Source organism: Lontra canadensis, unplaced genomic scaffold, assembly GCF_010015895.1.
Source record: "Lontra canadensis isolate GAN:19392208 unplaced genomic scaffold, GSC_riverotter_1.0 scaffold13, whole genome shotgun sequence".
NCBI classification, from domain to species: Eukaryota; Metazoa; Chordata; class Mammalia; order Carnivora; family Mustelidae; genus Lontra; species Lontra canadensis.
Window position 1 is genome coordinate 7904879 of NW_022631007.1, and position 24185 is coordinate 7929063.

The 24185-nt window shown below is 41.3% G+C and overlaps 1 protein-coding gene across 8 annotated transcripts in view; it reads left to right on the forward strand.

Moving 5' to 3' along the window:
- The first annotated feature begins 9893 nt into the window (after positions 1-9893).
- The window catches only part of AGFG1 (ArfGAP with FG repeats 1), a 79125-nt gene continuing 64833 nt past the window's right edge, over positions 9894-24185 (forward strand). For 3 of the 8 annotated variants that reach the window (XM_032857391.1, XM_032857392.1, XM_032857397.1), the window contains exon 1: positions 9894-10315. In XM_032857391.1, the coding sequence (XP_032713282.1) occupies positions 10149-10315 (167 nt within the window). In that variant the 5' untranslated portion in view covers positions 9894-10148. The remainder of the gene's footprint in view (positions 10316-24185) is intronic. The other 5 variants (XM_032857393.1, XM_032857394.1, XM_032857398.1 and 2 more) reach the window with 3 other exon arrangements.

Consider the following 24185-nt stretch of genomic DNA (forward strand, 5'->3'; position numbering starts at 1 on the left):
TTATGAAAGAAGGAGACATTGTTCTAGAGGATTCCCTTGTCTTTTAAGGTTGTGAATCAGAGGTTGTCCGTAAAGTTTCCCGGACAAGGCTGTGGCAGCGGCAGACCTCATCCTGGCCGTTGTTTGGGGGAAACGGGTTTTACCGACTTGTATTCAATGTTAGGGCTGCTAGTTTCACAAACTAGGTGGCTGAAAACAACTGGGCTTTATTCTCTCAGAGTTCTGGAGGCTAGGAGCTCAAAATCAAGGTGTCAGCAGGGCCACGTTCCTCGCAAAGAATCCATCCTTGCATCTCCCACTTCTTGGTGGTCCCTGGTGTGGCTCAGGTCATGAGAGCATCACCCAATCTCTGCCTCCATTGTCACATAGTCTCTTTCCCTGTGCCTCTGTGTGTGTCCTCTTTTCTTCTTCTTCTTCTTCTTTTTCTTTAAGATTTATTTATTTATATTAGAGAGAGAGAGTATGAGTGAGGGGGGGCAGACAGAGGGAGAGAGACAGGAGGAGACTCCACACTGAGTGTGGAGCCCAACGCGGGGCTCGATTTCATGACCTTGAGATCATGACTTGAGCTGAAATCCAGAGTCAGAGGCTCAACTGCCTGAGCCACCCAGGCACCCCTCCTCTCATCTTCTAAGGGCACCAGTCATTGGATTTAGGGCCCACTCTAAATCAGAATAATTTCATCTTGAGATTCCTAATTACATCTTCATAGGCCCTATTTCTTTTTTTTTTTTTAATAAAGGTTTTATTTATTTATTTATTTACTTGTCAGAGAGAGAAAGAGAGCGAGCACAGGCAGGGGGAGCAGCAGGCAAAGGGAGAAGCAGATTCCCTGCTCAGCAAGGAGCCTGATGAGGGCCTCGATCCCAGGACGCTGGGATCATGACCTAAGCCAAAGGCAGACAACCCTTTAGACCCCATTTGTTTCTTTCTTTCTTTCTTTTTTTTTTTTTTAAGATTTTATTTATTTATTTGACAGAGATCACAAGTAGGCAGAGAAGCAGGCAGGGAGAGAAAGGGGGAAGCAGGCTCCCCGCCAAGCAGAGAGCCCGATGTGGGGCTCAATACCAGGACTGTGAGATCATGACCTGAGCCGAGGACAGAGGCTTTAATCCACTGTGCCACTCAGGCACCCCTAGACCCCATTTCTAAATACGATCACCTCCTGAGGGTCCAGGTGAGTGGAGGATGGGATGTAACTCACCACACACCAGCATTGTTTGAAGTTTTGTTTTGTTTTGTTTTGTTTAAAGATTTTATTTATTTATTTGACAGACAGAGATCCCAAGTAGGCAGAGAGGCAGGAAAAGAGAGAGAGAGAGGGAAGCAGGCTCCCCGCTGAGCAGAGAGCCTGATGCGGGGCTCGATCCCAGGACCCTGAGATCATGACCTGAGCTGAAGGCAGAGGCTTTAACCCACTGAGTCATCCAGGCGCCCCTTTTTGTTTTTTTTTTTTAATGAGATTGTACTCCTGTAGCGCTTAGGATATTAAAAAAACAAATGAAACAATCAAAGAAAAGAGTGTTCTGGGAAGCCAGTACATGTGTATACACACACACACACACACACACACACACGTATTTGCTTGTTTACCTTGGCTGAGTTGTGGGTGAGGCAGATGAGGGGGAAGGGAAGGGAATATACTAGAAACCCCTAACACTGTAGGGTGCTTTCTACTTGCCAGATACTGTTTTAAGTGCTTGCTTTTACCTATTAAATCACTTAATCCTCATAGCTATCTTATAAAGCAGGTGTTAGTATCGTTCCCATTTTACAGGCTAGAAAACCAAGGCATAGACAAGTGAAGTTACTTGCTCAAGCTCCCAGGGGAAATCTAGGATTGGTGTGCAGACAGTCTGACCCAGAACCTGTGTTCATAGCTGCCCTCCTGTCCTGTGCCAGGCTCACGTAGGAGATGTAGATCTGTTTCAAGAAACTTCTCACCATTTCCTAAAAACACACAGAGCCACATGCTCTCCCTCCTCTCCAAATAGAACAATCATCAATGAGTGGTGGCTTCTATGGTTAGATGTGTTTGGAGCATTTCATCTCCAGAATCTATTGAACAAGATAAAGTCAGACATTTACTCCGAGCAATAAAAGCCAGTATGGGCTGAGTACGTGCATAGCACAGACTCTTGCAGATTCCTCAGACCACACGTGATTTCCACCAATCAGAGTGGGACGTCGCCCTGGTCAAAGAGTAGCCACAGATGGCAGGGGCGGGGGGGGGGTGGGTTCACTTAGAGCAGCTTCTAGCAAATTGGTGCTCAGCAGCAATTGTGGTTGACTTGGTGCCTTACAAGCAACACACACGGAGGGAAGGAAAGGGAATTCATAGGCATATTTGAAATAAGAATGATTAGGGCTGACATAAATGCCGGGCACTGTGCTGGGTACATCACTCATTCAGTCCTTACTGCAACCTTCTGAACCATCAGTAGCCCCAGGGCTGGGATGGTGACTAATAAAATAGTGGTACATTATCCTTATCATAACACTGACTGTGGGCTTGTTCCTGTAACTTGCTCCAGGGGCTCCCCAACCTCCAGAGCACTCTTGGCTCTCCAGAGCCCCACACACACCCAGGGAGGACTAGATCTGTATGGCAACAATTACCTAAATGAACATTCAGGATGTTTTCCCCATGGGAAATCGGTGTGTGTGGCTTTTCGGGTAATTTGGCTCAACTAAATAGCTTCTTGAGAGAAAACAGGTCCTTCAAGTGTACAACCTAAAGCTCTGGGGGGAAGGCCGCATCCTCATCAGCAGAAACCTCGGGCTAATGCAGCCTGGGCCGTTCACACCCTCAGCAGCCAGATGGAGAGCAGGAAAGCGCACATACCTCCTGATTTTTCCTGCTCTCCTGTCGGATGGGGCTTGATTGACAAGAGCATCCCGCAGGGACTGACTCCAGTGCTGACCATGGAAGCTGAGGCACGGGCTCCGGAGTCAAAGGGCCAACTTGCACCAACTTGCAGATCCCAGCTCCATCACTTCCTGGCTGTATGACGTTGGCAAGATCCTTAACTCTGGAGTCTTAGTTTCTTCATCTGTAGAATGGGTATAACAATGAAAGATACCACACAAAGCTGGTGTGAGGATTAATGGGGTTACTCTGTTGCACGTGCCCCGAGTAGGGTTTAATGCTTCGGGCCAGGAAATGCTAGTCACCATTACTGGGATAGTAACAGTGCAATTCCGTGCAATTTCTTCCCTTCCGGAGTTGAGGTGTGATGGCAACATCATTCGGTCGGGCTCAAGAGAGTTACTTTGTGTTCAGTTCACCCCCCCATTGTATAAGGAGTCATCATCACCCATCTGCCAGCATTAGGTGAGAACTAGACAAGGAAGAGGAATCTTTTCAGAGATTCATTTTTAAAATGTCTTCATCTTACCCCTTCCAAATGGAGGGCTGATGGGGAGGGTCCATTTTCCCTTTCTGTAAGTCTCATAGGCCCTGCTGGTGTTTCTTTTCTGATAACTAGAGCAGGTTTCTCTCCCCACAGGGGCCCCTTTCTTTCCCCTGAACCAGAAGGGAAGGTCCCCTTTCTCTCTTCAGTAATGGGCAAGAACAACGTTCCATTGACAACGTGAATGGAGCGTTTCTTACCCTGAGACTCTTCCTGCTGCAGAGGCAGGGACCTTTTCTCTCTCCCTTGGCTCCCAAAGATTATGATTCCAGTTCTCCAGAGGCAGCCAGGGCAGGGCAGTTCAGGATTTCTGCTTCCAGCACAATCTGAGGAGGGGAAGCTGATCGGTAGCAGGGTCTCTGTGACAGACCACTTTCCCTAAGATTTTGGACATGTGCAAGTGCCAGAATTTTCCCTGTGTCACCGCCTCTGGGCCTGCCCTGACCACCCAGGAACATCCCCTCCTTTCACACTACCTTCCATTACTCTGCTTTCCATTAGAGTGCTTAGCCCCACTTCGTCCATTTCTATTAACGTGTTCATTGCTTGTTCTCACTCTTGTGGGAGAGCATGAGCTCCAGGAAAGTAGGGACTCTGCCTTGTTCGTTGCCCAGTCCCTAGTGGCTGGCACAGAGCCTGGCAGCCAGTAGATGCTCAATGGAGGTTTTGTAAATGAATGAATGAATGAATGAATGATGGATGGATGAAAGGTATTTCTGGTTTTCTCTAAAATCTGGAAAATGCCTTTCTGATACATGGATAACTGAAGTCTAGTTGCAATCGTTCTTCCAGAATGTTCTGGGGTTGGATCCGTCAACCAACAGGCATGACCCTTCTAGGGCCTAGTAAACTAGAGACACAGGTTGTGACCTGATGATCCCTGCTCTCTGAGCAGACAGATTTTGGCTAATATGACAAAGCTCACAAAAGACAGGGTACAATGAACACCAGCAGACAAGAAGGTCTTCAACAGCTTGGACAGCTGTGTGTGTGGGTGGGGGGAACAGGTCTGCAGCCTCTCTGCTTATCCTGGTGTCTTTAGGGAGAAGGAAGACAGGTGACAGCCTGGTGCTGAGGGTCTCGGGTTGTTCAGGTGTCTAGTTTCTTGGCGCTCTCGGCAGAGACTACCCAGAAACCACACCGATGTTTCCAGGAAGTGTGCACTAACTGCATATCTTCTGTAGGTTTTTTCCCCTCTTCCTTTTCTATCTCACTGCTTCTTGCAAATTAAAAAGCGACTCAGAAAGCAATGTTAAAAATAATCAAACCACAGCTAAAGGAAGGCGCTATCAACAGAAGAAAGGAGGAAAAATTGAGTTGAATATTATTCCGTGGTGCTTTATACACAGACCCTGTGATTATTCATTCTGTGAAACCCTGAAGGCCTGGGGGAACTATGGGGCCACCATTACTTGCCTTTTGCATTGCTTAAACGAGCTACAAAAATGAGCATTGATTTCAGGACCACAAGTTGGAAAACGTCACACTATGGGGAGGGGAGTTGTCAAGAAAGAGTGAAAACCCGCAGTCCAGTTTTCCTAGATTGTAAATTCTCACTCTTGTCTGGCAGCACCTCTCCTAATCAAAATCAGCTTGGGGCATCAGGGGGTCCTGAAGGAAAAGAAGATATGAAGACCCTAAGAAGGTAGAATTGAGCCTCCCCAACAGCCCAGGCTCACCAGTCCGAAACTGGGTGTCTGAGGGAGGACCCGGAACTTCTGAAAGTTTAACGCTCCAAGCTGGAGCTGGGCAGAGAGGGGAGGAAAAGGGAACTTGGCACTGACCTCAGAGAATGTTCATGCCCCTTCAACATTTTCAAGGCTTCCAGTTTATGAAAACATGAAAAGATGTCAAAATAGAGCCACAAAAATTGTGGCATATTTAAAAATAATTATGCTTAACAAATGAGACATTTTAATACCTAATCAAACCAAGAAAACAAGACAATGGTACTATTCACAAAGTAAATCCAGGACTTATTAGAAGTATGAATTCAGGGTGTGCGGCAGGTGGCAAGGATGCGTGTGTGTCTGGCAATATCTTCTTTCTGTTCTGTTGGTGGATCTTCTTGACCCCATGGGTAACTCAATTAGAGATTATTGTTAAGTCTAAATTGGAGTCCTGCTTGAATGGGGAGCCCTCCCCTCCTCACTCCGATGTTCTGGGTAACAAAGTCACTTCTAGCTATCCTCTGATTCTTGTGAACGCTTGTTCAGCTCTGCTGTCTGAGCAGAGGTCCCTCCTTTCTGGGCCTGGCCTCCAGGCGCAGAGGGTGGGGTAGCCTAAGATGAGTTGGCAGCTTCATCGCTGGCTCCTTGGGGCCTCTCCAAACACCAGGGTTTGTTCAGGACATTTTCTCTGAGTCACTCTTGGTGATAAGACAGGCAGGAGCCTCTAAGCAAGTCAGGTTCTAGATTCCTACCATCAGAGGTTTGATTTCAGAATTTACAAGTTCTTTAACAAAACTCTAGTAGCTTGGACAGAGCTGTAGTTATTCCAGGAGCCAAAAGAGCAGAACAACAATAAACAGAACCCAGAACCCACTGCATACAATTGAAGGAAGCTTTATTCTCACTGCTGTGTTCATTTATTCATTCAACCAATATTTACTAAGTCCCTTCTAAGAGCCAGGCTCCATGCTAAGTGTTGGAGGAGTAATGGTGAGCAAATGTAGACTGAGGCCCCTCCTGAGTCAAGTCCACTGTACAGTGTGTGTGTGTAGGGGGGGCAGGGATTAGGGACCCTAAATTAAAAATCACAAAGCACTGTAAATAGCCACAGCAGCAAGTGCTCTAAATGAGAGGTACATGCTACTTTGAGCACCTATTATGGGGTCTGGCTTAATTAGGAGGGACAGAGAAGGATCTCTGAAACCAGATACCGAGCTGGATTTAAGGGATGAGAAGGGAAAGAGAGGGAAGTCTCTTTTTGGAACCAACAATGCATGTGCAAAGGCCCTGAGGTGGGGCAAAAGAGAATATAAAAATGAAAGAAGGAAGTAGGGCTGGAGCAGGGTGGTAGAGATGGGAGCTGGGGGAGGGTGGGGAGGCCTAGCATGGTCTGCAGGAAGGAGGCCACTTTCAAAGGGTTTCTGGGCCTACCAGATTTTCTTTCAGCCTCAGAGCAATGAGAAGTCACTGAAAGGCTTTAAGCAGGGGGAGGAGACTAGGGATGCCTGAATCACATTAACATTTTGAAAGATCAGTCTTGCTGCAGTGCTAACATCTCTGAAGGTGATTTGTGCTTCATAAGCAGGGCCAAGATTCAGTTACTGGAAGCAGAAGCTGGGGCGGCCCAGCCTAATGTGGGTTTGAATCCCAGCTTCTTGCTTCCTTTCCAGCGTGGCCTTGGGCAAGCCAGCATTTCAGACTCTCAATTTCCTCCTATATAAAGTGGGGATAATAATACCTCCTCGCGCGTTGGTGTGAGGGATAAGCAAATTTCAGTAAACAAATAGTCTGGCCTGATACACTGTGAACTTCCCCTGGGGTTTTTAAAAGTAGCAACCTGCTTAGATATTATACAGAATACAAACAAGCCAAAATTCAGCCTGTCATATGGACTTTCAGTTTTAAGTGTAGAAAATATTTTGGACTTCACCTGAACTTCAGCTATCCAGATGGGTAGTCTGGAAATACTGTCTGCGGCTTCATTAAACAACACGATAATAAAACAACCCCACAGTAAACTGTTTGTACAAGCTGCTGCGGCCATGCCTTCTGATTTTGGCATTTATCAGATGACAAACCATGGAAAGATGAACAACCAGAAAACATACAAATGCCAAAGGATCATCACAAACAGGGAAGCAAGGCATTGGCTGTGGGTTAAATGCATTTGTTGGTGATGAATAAGTCTGCTGAGTGTATTATATTTAGCCAGAGTGGGACTGGTAAGTGAGCCTTAAGCCTCTGTTTTGATCAGGCCAGGTTTGGACATTCCAGTGCTGTCGTCTTCTAAGCAGCCCAGAGCCCTGCCATAAGGGTGCTCCAGATGACCTTAAGTCAAGGGTCTTGTCAAAAAGGCTCAGGAACCAGCTTTAAGAGCCTCCCACCAGCCAGTGATGAGACAGTGTAAGCACCAAGGATATGAAACATATCAACTAGGTTTAATTTCTTGAGTTAGTCATGACATTGACAAACATGTTGATCACCATTGCAAGGTGACAGGAAACCAATATATTATTTTGAAAATTTGTGAATAAAGGAATCAAACATTTATTCTGTCTTTCTAACAAAAGCTGCGCCAGAGTAGCTGAGGGGGAATATTTCAGCTGAGAAACAGAGAAGGAATGACAGAGTTAGAGTATCACCACTCTGTGACCCTTCATAAATTAAGCGATCTAGATATTAATCATCAACGGCTACTAATATAAAAAGATAGAAAGGACCCTCCCCTCCCCCCCATTAGGTGTTGCCTGATGGAAGGAGACAAAGAAATAAAATTTTGCCAAGAACAACAAAAGAACTGAACCGGAAACAAGGGAACTGGACCCACCCACAAATTTTTAGGAAAGGTAGGGGTGTTAAATAACATAGGCTGTGGAAAACTACAGGGCAAATGGCCAGTTCCTTTAAAAAAAAAAAAAAGCAAACAACAAAAAAAGGAATTACAAGGGAAAAAGAGATAGAATGGAAGCACAAAGACTTTAGTACCCACATATTACCCAACTACATGTATGGATTAGAATAAACTATAAGCATCTTTTTTAAACATCAATGGGAAACTTCATTTCTTGCTGAGATATTTCATGATTCTTAAGGAATTATTGTTAGGTTTTTAGGTGTGCTAACAGTATCCTGTTTCAGTTCTAAAAAGTACTTATTTATTTATTTATTTATTTATGAACGTATGTATTTTAGCAATGCAAACTAATGTATGTGCGGATGACTGGTATGCTATCTGCAATTTGCTTCAAAATAATAAGAGGGGTGTTGGGAGTTTGGGATGGGTAGAAAGCACATTAGGCATGAGCTGATAATTATTGACAATGGGACACAGTCTCATCTCTATTTCCCTAATAGAAAGTTAAAAATCCATTGACCAATCCAAAATCTGTTGATCACTTTCTTGTAATATTTAGCTATTATTAATAGCATTATATTAACATAAAGTCTCACTTGGGCATTTCGTCCAGTTACTTTCAAGGGATGTCCGAGGGCTGGTCTTGGCAATTAGGAAATGTGCGTTCTAATCTTACTTTCCCATTCACCAGCTGAGTGATTTCAGAACTTCAGCTCTCTGGGTCTTCCTGCACTCCTCTGGGAAAGGAGCGGCAGGGATGATTTCTATCATCCTGCTGGCTGTGTTTGCTTAGAGCGATGAAGAGATTTGGGTCTTACCGTCTGACTGTCTGGGTTGGAATCCCAGTTTTCCCATATGTATCCTCCAGTAAATTTCCTTAATCCCCCAGAGCTTTAGCTTCCAGATTTGTGAGATGGAAAGAACAGTAATGCCTACCCCAAAGGGATCTTGTGAGGATTAAATGAGATACTGAATGCATTCATTCTGTGAACACTGAGCACGAGCTTCCAGCTCTGGGAGGGGCAGAGGGCGGAGGAGTAGTAAGGAAAATCTGGAGCCTAAAGGGGGATCCCAGACAACACTAAGTAAACACAAAATAAGAAGCAGGATTTCAAATAGCTAGCACTAGGAAGGAAATCCAACACAGCTATTTCAGGGAGGGCTACTTTCGGGAAGATGGGTCGCAATTTTAAATGAGTTGATTAGGTTAAGGAAGGTTGCCCGCCAGACGTGCATAAATGAATTGACTACATCTCAGTCTACCCTTGGCAATGTGTGGGGATTTTTGGTTGCCACATGTAGGGTGTGGGGAGGGGTCATTCTGTCATCTAGTGGATAATGGCTAGGGATGCCATGAAATACCTCTCAAAGCAATACCCCCCACACCAAACAATTTTCAAGTCCAACACGTGAATAGTGTCAGGGTTGAGAAACCTTAACAGAGAGAGAACAGCATGGCAAGGGTCCTGGGTCAGAAGGGAGCTTATCATGTGTGGGGGACAAACGGAAAGCCAGTGTGGTGAGAAACCGGGATGGGGACAGAGCTACGTAGGTTGGGTTAGATGAGGGAGCACCTTTTAGAGTACGGTGAGGAACCCTGGAATTATCTCCAAAGAAGTGGGCAGCCCTTGGAGAATTTTGAGCAGGGGACGAAGTTTAGTTCGGTAATGCGCTTAGCACATATAAGCTCTCTAATAAATACTATCTATCTTCACCACCACCTTTGTATCTTTGCTGCTTTGCCCCCGCCCAAATCCGGGCCTCAGCGCGGCCGCAGTAACTAACTCCTCCTGGCCAGCAGAGGGCGCCGGCCGACACTTGGCTTCCGGCCGCCCAGGGCGGGCCTTCTCTTGCCGTCCCCCTTCCTCCTCTTTTCCACTCAGGAGAAGTCGGGAAGGTGGCGGTGTTGGTGGTGGTGGCGGCGGTGGTGGTGGTGGTGGCGGCGGTGGAGGCGGAGGCGGTGGCGGTGGCGGCGGCGGTTGTTCCGGCCCGGCCGGTTGGTGTGGCCCGTCAGCCCGCGCTCCGCAGCGTCCGCGCCGCGCCCAGCGAAGTCGAGTCGAGCCGAGGCGGCCAGGTCCAGCGCGGGCGGCGCGCGCTGACGGAGGGCGGCGGCCGCGGCCAGGGCGGCCCGTGGGACCGCGGGGCCCCCGGCGCAGCGCCGCCCGGCTCCCGCTCCTGGCCCTGCCGGCCTCTTCCCTCGGCGCCGCGGCCATGGCGGCCAGCGCGAAGCGGAAGCAGGAGGAGAAGCACCTGAAGATGCTGCGGGACATGACCGGTCTCCCGCACAACCGAAAGTGCTTCGACTGCGACCAGCGCGGCCCCACCTACGTGAACATGACGGTCGGCTCCTTCGTCTGTACCTCCTGCTCCGGCAGCCTGTGAGTGCCGGGCGGGCGTGGGCCCTTCCCCCGTGTTGGGGGGCGGGGGAGCGGGCCGCAGGGCGGGGGGGTGGTGCAGGCGGCGCGGGAGGCCAGCGGGGGCGCCCACTCGGGCCGGCGCGGCGGTTGGGGCGCGGGCTCGCGGGGAGGGGCTGCGGAGGCCGGCGGGTGGGATGCGCTCTGCCCCTGCTCCCGAGCTGAGGATGCGCTTTCGGTTTCTCTGGGCGAGGATCCCGGCCCAGGGCAGCCTTCGTGGGTGGGACGTGGGCGAAGGTGGGTTCTGGAAGGGGCGCCCGGGGCGAGCATCGCTGTTCCTGGCGGAGCTGGCGCCGTTTCCCACCTCCGCTTGTTCTCCAGGGCACTGACCCGATGGGACTGTAGGGGAGACACCGGAGTAGGCTGGGAGGGCCGTGCGGGTCTTTTGTGTGCCTCTCCGGGCGGCCCAGGGTGGCGCTGAGGTTTACAGTGAGGCACCTGCAAGGCGCCCGTAGAGAGGGTGGGGGAGAAGCTAGGGTGGGAAAAGGCAAAGATGCGTAGCCTGGTTTTTTTTTTTTTTTTAACTCGGGTCGAAAGCACCTAAGCCACTGGGAGAAAGCAGGCACTTAGGAGTAGAAGCGGGATTAAAATATCTTGATGGCAGAGATTTGAATCCCAAGGGAAAAGTTCGAGAGGCTTAATTGCGATAGAGGGAGGCAGAGAAGCAGATGTGAGATTGTGGGGTTTTAGCGTTATGGTCCAAACAGAGTCTTGAGTTTGGGGAAAGTTTTAATGGAAATAAGACATTGACTAGAAGCTGTGTCATTGTACATGTGGTAGTGTCTGTAAGACTTCTATCAGTACCAATACAAGGCTGTATACAGAAATTGGGAGAGATGGGAAGACAGCATTGCTTCAGAAAAATGGAGACTACCGTCTTGAATTATTGGGATGGTTTGTGTTCTTTGCTTCATTAAGCTTTATTTTTATAATATTTTTGTTACTTTGTTACTGTGAAATTTTCGTTGGAAAGTTTGTGGATGATTTTTGGAACTGATAAATTGCTTTTATGTAGTAATGATCTTGTATTTAAAGTAGTCACTAAATATTCTTAAAACCTTTATTACACCAAAACATCTACTTAGTTTCTTTCATTTGTAGCATTTCTTAATAGAAATTAATTTGCCCCCCCCCAAAAAAACCCTTTGTAAGATTAATACTGAGACGGAGTACATCATATATTAGAAAACTCGTTATTTGGGAAATGCAGGACATGCCCAGCAGTGCTCCATTTGGTTTTTTCCCTTCATGTTGGGACAAGGCATTATTAGTCTTCCATGAATGTTTTTTCTTCAACAAACATGTACCCGGTGTCTACTGTGTTCTGTCTGTGTGAAGCCTTGAGATGTGCTGATGAATACAGTAAAATCCCTGTTCTTTTGGAGCTACATTCTGCTAGGGGAGATGATAATATGTAAGTCATTAAATGAGAAAAATGTCTGGGATGAGTTTGCATTAAAATAGTATGATAGCAGAGCCCTTGTTTGAGAGGTTACTTTTAGATTATAGTTAGGGAAGCACTCTGAGAAGTTGACAGTGATATTATTGAATTCCAGCAGAATCATAGAGCTGGGTGGAATCTAGGAGATAGTCTGGTTCATACTTTTCATTTACAGATAAACTGACATGGGTTAGGCAACTTTGGTTCTAGGATGAAGCCAACAGTCCAGTGTTTTAATTTATATTTGATTTTTATTATGTGCATAGTAAATATGTCCTGTGTTTACTAGACACAAGATCCTTTGGTACATACGAAATACTTGGTTAGAAAAAAATGTATGTAGTTACTGTTTTGAATTTCTGGCATTTCTCTGTGGTTCTTCCCAAGTCTAGCAGGGCAACATTTTCTGCAGCAAAAGTATGAGATCAAGAAATATGTACACATTTCCTAAAACCCACATTTCTGAAGCATTGTGTATAAGACAATATCTCAGTGTAATGACAGTTGTTTATTTTAAAGACTTTAATCTGTGGGAGATAGGACTTCTATCTCCATTCAGGGATAATTTTACAAATGTTTATTGCTTGACTGGCCTATGTCATACACTGTGGGAGGCACTGGTATTCCTTGGATCCTCTTAAATTTAAGGAGCCTGCATTTTAAATAAACAGTGATGGTATGTTGTAATATTTCCTTTCTCTAAATGAGCTATCCCTGAAATATGTAAATGGATAGAAGAAGCTTCACAAAAGATGTGATGCCTGAGCAAAGACTTTTAAAGGCAAGATCCATGTGACTGACTGCTTCATGTTGTTGAAAGAATAAGACTCGTGAGTTGGATAAACCTGGTCTTAAATCCTGGCTTTGTGTATTAGCTGTATGGCATTGGCAGTGTCACTTAGTCTCCTTGAGTTTGGATTTTCTCATCCATGAATACTGAGAATAAAGTTTACCTTGTAAATTTTGGATGTAGATTAGTTTTCAGTATTAGAGATAACTTGTGTTTAACATCTCATTTGATGCCTGGTACGGAATGGCTGCCCAGTAGATGGGAGGTATTAACAAGGGGGGAAAGGATATTCCATGAGTAGGGAACAGTATTGGAAAAACATTGAAACAAGGTGTAACCCCTGTAAAAATCTATGAGTTTGGATTTTTCTTTGTTTTAAGTAAGACTTTTTCCAGTGGCTTAATGATGTTGCCTAGATTTCTCTCATCCATAGATGGCTGCTTCCAGCTCCTAGGGCTGCATATTGCCTTATTTTATATTGGTGTCCCAACTTTTACAGAAGTTGTGCACTTCACTCAGGTCATATAGCTACCTTAAAGCAGTGCCCTGCCCTTAAAGCAGTACAATGACTTCATTGAAACAACAAAGATCTCCAAATAGAATTCTCAAGTCAGAAATCTGGGATTCTTGGGAAGGAAGGAATAGATGCTCGATCAGATGTCTACTGTAGAAATATTGAAGGGATCTATTGAAGCTCCTAAGGATTTCTGTTCTTGAAAAGCAGTAATAAAGGAAAATAATTTGAGAAGAATTGAGTAACTATTGAGTAATTATTATATGTTTGCTATTTTGATGATATGGATACTTGGAAGACAATAATTTTGAAATCAGATTCTGACACTGCCACTAGCATTGAGACTTAGGGCAAGGTATTAAGCCTGGCCACCATGTGTCAGTTGACCTGGATCCATCTCTTCAGCCTTAGTTTCTTTTGCATTAAGAAGATGATGCATAGCTTAAGGTTGGTATAAGGATTAGATTGTAAAATTTGAGTAGTTATTGAACATATACTATATGAGAGGATGAGGCTAAGCAGCGGATTTACAAAGAATAAAGCTTCTAGCTACCATTGGGAAAACTTGATTGCCTAGAAAATGCTTGTATACAATAAAGAGTATCTGCTGTCATGAATTCTAAATTTTAGAGGTTAGTCACATACCTTTTATCATTAATTTAACAGTATCTTTGCTTAAACAAATTGAACAAGCATCTTACTGTTTATTTTACTAGACTCAGAGAATCTTCTTCTGGGTGACTGTCATATACTTGTTTGGTGCTCATTCAGAGTATATAACTGAATTCAGTTTGTGGAACTTTAAATTTAGAGGCAGTTTTACTATTTATTAATGAGGTAGAATGGGGGTATTGTAACAGATAGATTTGTCACTGTCTTTCATGTTCTAGCTACCAAAATACTTCAAATTATGAATGGATAGCCTACAACAAAACATTGGCCTTCATGCCAAAGAGATTTAGTTGATTTAAAGACGAGGCTTAGACCAAATTATTTAACATTAGTTTAATCAGTAAATAAGAATTGTTCGTCTTTAAAAATTGATTGACAAGTTTTTCAGAGAGGGTTTAGGTAAAGTAAAAAATAAATTTAAGAAACACTGTCTCAGTTCCAGCTATTTTATGTAGACAGAGTATTTAAAGTGGGAATTTCATAGGTGTATAGATAGAGCTTGATATTAACTTACACGTTGTTAATTTTGTGTGCATTTTGACGTTTATGGTGAATATTGCAAGAATTTTTAAAGTTAGATGAAAAGGCATTTAATTTGTTTTTATACGTTTTATACGTTTATTAGCATTAGAGAGGATTGAAGTCAAATACTTCTTGGAGCTCTGTTTATAATATTCAAGACCTTGTGAGATTATAGTGGGCAGTGATTTATATCTTTAATTCCTTTTTCATTTTTTTTTTTTTAGTACTCTAATGTGGCTCTATTTGATGAGGTATTTTGAAAATATAGTACAATTTCAATTTAGTGTAAGTGGGAAAATTATTTGATCCCATTATGAAGGACAATTTTTAAGCAGATTGGCACTAGAGCATATGTTGGGGATATAACAATATTTGTTGAAATGGAAAATATAATAATAACTATCAGTCACATTTATTGAGTGCTAGCTGTGTGTCAGGTGTGATTCTAATAAAAATCTTATGAAGATTCCTCCCCTGCCCCCCAACTTCAAATTGTAAAATTTGCTTACATTCTTAATGCTTTGTTGTGAACCCTGAACTAGGTATCCAGAACTAATGAGATCCACCACTAACAAAGGTATATATGTTTCCCGTGAATTATTGTAAATTATTTGTGAATTCTGTATTTTGGGGATTTAAATAGTAGATTTTAACTTCATGTTTATTTTAAAAGCAGAACAAATAATCTATGGATGTACGTGCATTTTTGCCTTATAGCTATGCTTTTTAAAAAAATTTTAAAGGAAGTTAGCTTTTCTTAACTTTGTGTTTTCTTTGAGTTTTATTCAGAAACTGCTGTTGTATATTGTGAGTATAATGGGAATTCGGTGGTACCTGTTTTGAATTTGGCCCATCTATCCTGCCATGAATGAATTCTCTTGCTATTTTCTTTATCGGAATTGTAATTAAAACCTCTCGCCCTATGCATGTAGGATAGATAGTGATTAGATTTATTTGAAAGTAAATTATGTATGTATGCATATATATGTATGTTTTTATATACTTGGGTTTTTTTATTTTAACATAATTGTTAATTTGCCAGTCTTTTTTAACGTAACACGTAGTACTTCTCTTTGAATGTGGTTCCACTGATTAGATTCTATGCCTCATTGATACAACCCAGACTCACATCGTGTTTACAGTGTTTAGAATTTAAGTTAACTTTTTTTTAAAGATTTTAATTTATTTGACAGAGAGAGAGATATCACAAGCAGGCAGAGAGGCAGGCAGAGAGAGGGGGGCGAGGCAGGCAGAGAGAGGGGGGCGAAGCAGGCTCCCCGCTGAACAGACTGCCTGATGCGGAGCTCTATCCCAGGACTCTGGGATCATGACCTGAGCCGAAGGCAGAGGCCTTAACCCACTGAGCCACCCAGGCGCCCCTAAGTTACTTTTTAAAGTAAGTTGAGTGCTGGATTGTTCTAGATCTTTTTTTCAGTCTTTTTCCAGTTCTTGTTTACAGTTAAGTAACAGCTTTTCATGGTAATTGAATTTAGTTGTCTCTAAAATACTTCGTTTTTATGGAAACAGTTCTCACTTGTGTCAGTATTTCATAAAATACTCACTTCAACTATATATTTACCAAATTCTGTGCCAACTGTATTACCAAGTTATTATATTAAAAAACTCTTGATAAACATAAAACTCAGTTGGAAGGAGCAGGAGAGCATGCCCTCCTAGCTATGAATGTTTCTTGTGCAGTAGGCCTTTGCTGTAGGTTTTTCAGAAGGGAGGAGAAACATGGATTCACCTCGCAAATTGATTAAGAGGGACTCTTCTGTGGTACTGTGAACATCTTCTTGTCCTGGGAAAACTCTTAAGCATATGTGGTATGGTGACATCACATTTTCACTCTTTTCTATACAACATGCATAATGTTCGTATTCTTGAGAAACTCCTGTGGAGATATTCAGGACTGGAGCTGTTACCCTTTGCATTTTCCCCCAACTCATTAATGGATTTCCCGCTTCATATAGTCAGAGTGATAATTGGTTAGGAATACCCATATATATAAAAGGGGAATCATTCATAACTTTGGGTACTTCAATTAGTAGCAGATTTCTTGTGACATTTTTTATAGGCCCACACGTGAGAGCTCTTGCCCTACAGACCCCTGATTGGGTGTGTTAAGAATGAAATTCATTTACTTCTATTACAGTAAGGATGGGAAACTTGTTTAAATTGTTCAGAATATGAGGAATGATAGGGGTTTTTTTGTTTTGTTTTGTTTTGTTTTGTTTTGTTTTAAGTTAGAACATATTTCTTTCAAAGACTCCTGAGTAAGACGTCTCTCTTTGATCGGTACTATGCTGTTTTAGAGGGAGGGAAGTCATAATTACACCTTGCTTTTATTCTGGTTGCTTCTTTTAAGAGGTATATTAACTATAGCATGCTCTAAGGAATTTCATCAGGATGATAAGGAATCTTAAAACTATGTATGAAAAGAACATTTGCAGGAGTCAGAAATGTTAGCTTAAAGAAGAAAAGACTAGTGGGTGTGGGGAGCTGTACATATGGTCACTGTCTTTGGGTAATTTTAAGGCCTATATGTGAAAGAGGTAATAGATATATTCCCTAGGGGGAGATAGGAGACAAGTGTATGGAAGTTACAGAGAAACATGCATGTTTACAAAAGGAAGAGAGGAATTTTCTTGTTGTTGTCAAATTCTAAAGATTCTTGTTCTTCCCCCATTTTTTGTTAGACTGTGCAAGCTCTTTGATGGGGAGAGTTAAAAATCAGTGGAACTAATAATATGGGAACATGTGAAAACTCTTTTTTGTCTTCAAAGCTTTATCCCTTACTCAGTTAATCTTGGTGGCTCTAACTTGGAACAATTGTGTTCAGTAGGTACTGCTACAAAAAGATCTCTGGTGTCTAGTAAAGAGACTTGATACTTCAGAAATTTTAGAAGTTCCTCAAACTTTTTCATCAAAGATAATAATCTATAAGTGTATGTCAAATTTGGTTTTGAAGAGCAAGAACTGATTATCTCCATTCTTGTTTGTGCTCAGTTTTTAATTCAGTTTTAATTTTTATCAAAAGAACATATGCCTATAATTTAAATAGGCAAAGGCTTTAAATGAACAACAGTAGTCACCTGTTCCCTTCCTCCATTTCTGATTGCCCTAGACAGTGACTGTTAACTTTTGTCTCTGCCCTCCTTCTATGTTTATCTTAGTATTTCTAGCTAACACACAGCTGGTTAAAAATTTTTTTCAGTTTGGCTCTATATATTGACTTCTGCTGTAGGAGGAGGGAGATAAGGATTTGGTCCTCTTCACACTTCTTTTCCTTTTCTACCTACTGTCTCTACCTCTTCCGTATAATGTTATCACAGTTGTTGGCTAAATCACGTATTTGGTATTTGCCTTGTTGCAAGTATACATATTGTTCTCAGCTGAGTCATACAGTATATTGCTATTATTTTCTTACTTGTACAACTTTTTTCCCCAGGAAGTTTGTACTTGTGTAGTTCTCATCATTTCCTTTTTCATATATGTATCATTAATATATCCCCAGATAAAAAGTCTCCAGCTGAGGCATAAAACTTCTTTCAGTATCATCAGATACATAAGGTACCTATTTATTTTTGTTTTAAATTGATAAATCTTTTCTGGGTACTTTTGTCATCTTCTAGTCTGGAAATGTTGCTCTCTAGACCTGCTATGCAGTGATCATCCTGGGACTTTTCTTCTGCCTTCATTCTGGAAATTCTTTTCATGCCTAACCAGTGTTAGACCCTCTGTTTTCATGACCCCCACATCTCCCTTGGCCTCCTGATTGAAGGTCACTGGGAGATTATTTTGAGAGGTGTATGGCTATAAATGTCTCATTCCACTTCATTTTTAAATTGATAGTCTGTACGTGTTCATAAGGTGGAAATACTTTATCCTTGAGGTTTTAAGGCAGTGCTTAATTATCTTCATATCCTTAGTATCAATGTTGACAAGTTTGATGCTATTTTTTTTTTTAAAGAATTTATTAGAGGGACGGGGCGCCTGGGTGGCTCAGTGGGTTAAGCCACTGCCTTCGGCTCAGGTCATGATCTCAGGGTCCTAGGATCGAGTCCCGCATCGGGCTCTCTGCTCAGCAGGGAGCCTGCTTCCCTCTCTCTCTCTCTGCCTGCTTCTCTGTCTACTTGTGATCTCTCTCTGTCAAATAAATAAAATCTTTAAAAAAAAAAAGAATTTATTTATTAGAGGGAAAGAATCTCAAGTGGATCCCATGCTGAGTGCAGAGCCCAAGTTGGGGCTCCATCCCAGGACTCTGGGATCATGACTTAGGCTGAAACTAAGAGACCCTTAACCGACTGAGCCACCCAGCCCCCCTGATGCTCTTATTACTGATTCTTTGTGCCCCATTTCCCCCTTCCCTCTTTGGGATTATATATGATCTTTTTTTAAATTCCTGCTTTTCTGAACTGTACATGGAAACATTTTGGTTAGGTCTTTGTTCAATATTGTAGCCATTCTTTTGGACTCATTGGTTTGGAAGTCATGTGTTTTTTGTTGTTGTTGTTGTTGTTAAGTTCAGAGATATTTTCTCCAATATTCTTTCTTGTTGGTGACTGAAAGAGCCTGACTGCCATTTTTCTAGGATCCAGTTGAGGGAGGAGATGAGGGGCATGTAATCAATCATTCAGTAGGTAAAGTTTCACTTAATTCCTTAGTTTTTAGCAGGGTACCTAATAACAGTCCTTAGTTATGACTGAGTCCGGAGTCTGTTTGGATAATCTCTGTAGATTAAATTGTTGTTCAGACTTCTGCTTAGGGCCTGGTAGAGGTAGTCTTGTGGCTAAAGGGGAACTGGAAGTTTATTTTTGACCCTATGTGAATCCCCCTAACCTGCCTCTCATTCCTTTAGTGAATCTTTCAGGGGTTCTGTGGTGGGAATCAGCTTCTAGTTGGCCTCTCTCTGAAGGAGCTTCAGTTTTGCTTTTCTTTACTCTGCAAAGTCAGTTATTGTTGGTATATTCACTTTTTATCTTCTACAACTTGTTACTGGAGACCTATAGTATGCTTTTGGCCTCCTCCCTTATTCTCTGCCCCTCTGTCTCTGCAGGTTAATGCCTTTGCATTCCTTTGCTTTCATTTCAGTGAGGTTTGGAGAGGTTTGTGAAGACCTTCTTGGGTTTTGTCTGCTTTTTTTTTTTTTTTTGAGAGAGAGAGAGAGAGAGGGAGAGAGCGCATGCATAGGAGCACATTAGTAGGGTAGGTGGAGAGAGAGGGGTGGAGGGAGAGTGTCTTAAGCAGGCTTCCCAATCAGCGCAGATCATGGAGCTTGATGGCAGGCTCAGTCTCACAACCCTGAGATCATAACCTGGGCCAGAATCGAAGAGTTGTTGCCCCCTTTTTTGGGGGGGTGGTGGCCACATTTAACTGGGATACCTTAATTAGGTTTAAATTGTTACTTGAGTATTAATTTTTAGATGTCTCTCCTAAGTGTTACGAGGACTTTACAGTGTAGTTTTGTGACTTTCAGGGAAAAAACAAAACAGAAAACGAAAATAACAAATGTGGTTTACGTTTTGTGTGTGTGTTTTCAGTATTTTAAATTGGGTTCTGGATAGACTAATATTTTGGACTGTCCAGTACATATAGTGCCTTGGCATCAGTAGTTTGTAAAATCTAGATGTCCTGTTAAAGGCATCGTCCATCTGTTGTAGACTTTTAAGTATATAATTTTTCTGAATTAAACATTTATATGTAATATTTTTACTAAATAACTAGGATTGGGATAGATCTAAATGTCAAATTAACTTTATTACTTTATGTCAGGATTAGCAACCACATAAATTTCCACAGTCTGTTAAAATATTTTAACCAGCTTCTCTCCCAGCAGGAGAAAAGCTTTCTTATTCACGTCACATACATTGTTATTTGAGTTGAACAAATGGCTATTTGCAAGATTGTTTGAGGCATAGTTAAGATCAGCATACTGGTGGACATATGGAATGAGTCACACCATCTGGTTACAGTCATACAGTCATACCTGGGTGGTGGTCGTTAAAACTAAAGCTCTTGGGGATCTGCATATGACTTAATTATACTGCTAAAACATATTGGGCTTACTAGTAGGTGACTTTGGAACTTCTTGAAACCAAATAACTGGCAAACATGCTTTCAAAATATCAATACTGTTGTTACTAAATATGTCATTATTTTTTTTTTTTTTTGCACTAGAGACTTAAAATGTGTATTTTAGGATCTGAAATGGGTCACTATATTGGCACTACAGAAATGATGTGGCTTACTTGTCCAACACTCCCATCCAGTAATTATGACTAATGTCATTACAGTAAGTTGTTTTATAAACATTGAATTCACATGACAGCTAGACTAGACTTAGTAAAAAAAAAAAGGGAAGTGGCACCAACATCCACAAATACTCCTTTGAAATAACTAGATAAGTAATTCAGTTTTGATTAGATTTCATTCAATTAAATGATCAGATTTGGTAGGTAGAGAAGAAGGTAGGTCCACTAATGAGAAAATATTTAATTAGTGTGAAAATTGTGGTTACTGTGAATAGTAACATAGAATCAAGATGATAGTGTTTTGTTTCTTTAGTTAACCTACATCAGTATTAACTTTTTTGGTATACAGTTATATGAGTCTTTAAAGTGTATGATTCGTGTAACTTCTGCCATAGTCAGCTGCTACCACCCCTGAAGACTCTTCTTAACCCTGTTCCTATGCCAACTACTGTTAGTTCTCTCAACACTTTAGTTTTTCTTTCTGAGAATGTCACGGAAATTCTGTCTTAAGTCTGTAACTTTTTCAGATTGGCGCCTTCACTCAGCAGAGTATCTTTAAGATTAATCCAAGTTAGTTGCATTTTCCAATAGTTCATTTCTCCTTCGTACTGAGTAGTTAGTATTCTGTTGCTTGTGAGTTTATCCATTTCCCATTTGAAGGGTTTCTAGTTTTTGATTCATATGAATAGAGCTGCTACAAATATTTATATACAGATTCTTGGGTGAACATAAGTTTTCCTTTCACCTGGGTAAGTAAGAGTGGGATTGCTAGGTCATATGGAAATTGTATTAATGTTATTTAAAAAAATGACAGTTTTTTGTTTTGATTTGATTTGATTTTCCCTTTCTGCTGGCTTGAAAGCTGTAAATTCCATGTACTTTCATGGTCATCATTGAAATTTAATTCTCCATATTGACATTCTAGAGTTAATCTGTATTTTAACCTTTCCCTAATAACACAAGGTCTTTAAAAATACAAAGTACCCTCGCTTAAGGGCTGTTGTTGGTGAGACATTAAATTTGTCCCTGTTCTTCCTCACAAATTGGACATTTTAAAATCAAGATGATGTTTGGTTTTACCTAAAGGTGTTTACCAGTTTCTTTCCTTACCTCTTTGCATTTCAGGACCTTCCTGGGGTCCTTCTTCTATTATTTGTATTTTTTCATTGAGGATCTCCTGGGGTAAACTCTTGGTTTTTGTTTATCTGAAAATATTATTTTGATCTTATACTTTCAGAGATAGTTTTGCTGGATTCACAACTGTTATTTTTTTCTTACTACTTAAAGATAATGTTTTATTATCTTTTGGTTTCTATTGAGAAGTCTACTTTTAGTCAAATTTTGTTTTCTTGGTCTTTTCTGTCTGACTGCTTTTAAGATTGTTCTCTGTTTGAAGTTTCAACAAAATGTTTCTGAGAGTGGGTTTTATTTATCTTGTTTTTGATAAGCTATAATTCTTGTATTTGTAGATGCATGCCTTTCACTGGACCTGAAAAATCTCAGCCCTCATCTCTTCAAATATCACCTCTCTTCATGTTTTTCATTTACACTCTCAAAAGTAAGAGTGTTGATTAGAGGGCCACCTGGGTGGCTCAGACAGGTTGAGTGTCAGACTTTTGGTTTTGGCTCAGTTCATGATCTCAGGATCCTAAAACCTGAGCCCTCATTGGGCTCTGTGCTCAGTGGGGAGTCTGCTGGAGATTTTCTTGATCCTCCCCTTCCTCACTTCCAATGCTCACTCTCTTTCTTGCAAAATAATAAATCTTTAAATAGTGTTGATTAGATATGTTAGACCTTCTAATATCCTTTTTTCTTCCTTTTGTCTTAGTCTGCGCTGCTTTCTGGATGGTTTTTTCTGTCTTTTAATTCACTGATTTTCTAATCTGCTCTTTACCTTCTTTGTTGAGTTTTTAATTTCCACATTTACAATTTTTCATTTCTAAAAGTTCTGACTTTTAAAGTGCATGGTTATTCTAATAACTACATATATCTTGTTTATTTTTATGCTGTATTTTATTTATTATAGTGTTTCCTATATACTATATTTTCTGTTTTGTATTTGATCATTCCAATATCTAAAGTCTTTTGGAGAGGTCATTCTAAAGATGTTTCTACTGACAAGCTTGGTGTCATGTTTTGTTGCTGTGTGATGATTTTATTTATTTTTTTTTTTTTGCATAAATGGAAATTACATTCCTTTGGAGAGGATTTGCATATTCTTCTGTTGGGACCCAGGGATACTACAGCCTGAAGCAGCTTATCCAGGGTCTTAGGTTAACAGGTTTGTCTCAGGTTCAGCTCTGTCGTCTTGTCTTAGCTGTTGTTGATTGGCATTTGCCTTCTGAACAATACTAAATTTTGGATATAAAATGTGTCACTCTTCTGGTTTTAGCTCAGTTTTTATTTATTTATTTATTTTTTCCTTTTGGGTGGGGATCCTTAGAGATTTCCTTTACTTTGTAGGTAGCTCAACAATATGTTAACAGGATTTTTTGTTCATTTTGGTTTGTAACTTACAGAGTATCTCTCATATTTTAGCAGAGGAAACTTTTCAGAATATCTGGTCTGCCATACAATTGAAAGTAGAAATTGGATGAGATTAAATAAGTACTTTATAAATACTAATTTTGTTCTGCCTTATTAACTTACATTTTGCCTATGAATTTGTAGTAAGCATGCTTGACATAAGACAGTTCCATGTTTGTTTGTTTGTTTTGTGGACACAGTATTTTCTAATTTAAATTTAATATATACAATACAAATTTTAAGCTTGTATTATTTATTTTGTTATCATTTCATAGAAAAAATGTACATTTCTATTTTCTGTTCTTCTGAAAATAATGAATTATGGAAAAATTCCAACTTTTTTATTGTATATGGGGTGAATGTGTAGAGTGTTTTGTAGATGATTAAACCTAGGGAGGGTTTATATTCAATAAAGATCCAAAGGAATTCCAGTAATTTCTTTAGCTTTGCAATTAACATTTGGCTTACTTAGAGTAGTGATTCTCAACTAGAGGGATTTTGCTGCCTGGGGGAGATTTGGCAGCATCTGGAAACATTTTTTTCTTGCCTCTACTGGTTGAGGATGCTACTGGTATTTAGTGCGTAGAGGTTGGGGATGCAGCTTTACATCCTACAATGCACAGAGCAGCTCCTTCGCAATAAACAGTTACCTGGCCCAAATGTCAGTAGTGCCCAAATTGAGAAACCCCTGATTGAGAGAAACAAAGTGAAGATAAGGTGTAGATGCTGGTAGATATATTTGGGAAGAAAGGCTTTCCAGTTTTTTAAGAAAAAATGAAGGAAAGCCTTAGAAAGGAAAATTGTTCTCCCCTTCCCATATTTTCTTTCTCTAATTCTTCAGCACAGACATTCACATCCATATAGCCAGGACTTGAAAGTCCAAAATCTTTGACTACTGCTACTAGTCAGTTGGACTGTCTGTTATTTCTTGCTGTTTCTTTTTCCTCTTATAGAATAATGCATATTCATTGTGGAAAACTTGGAGAGAATAGAAAATTATAAATAGAAAAAAAAATCATCCTATCCCTATCATTTATATTCAAGAACTGCTAACATTTGGGGATATTTAGTTTGTTTTCTTTGCAGATATTTTTTATATAGTTCTGAGAATACTA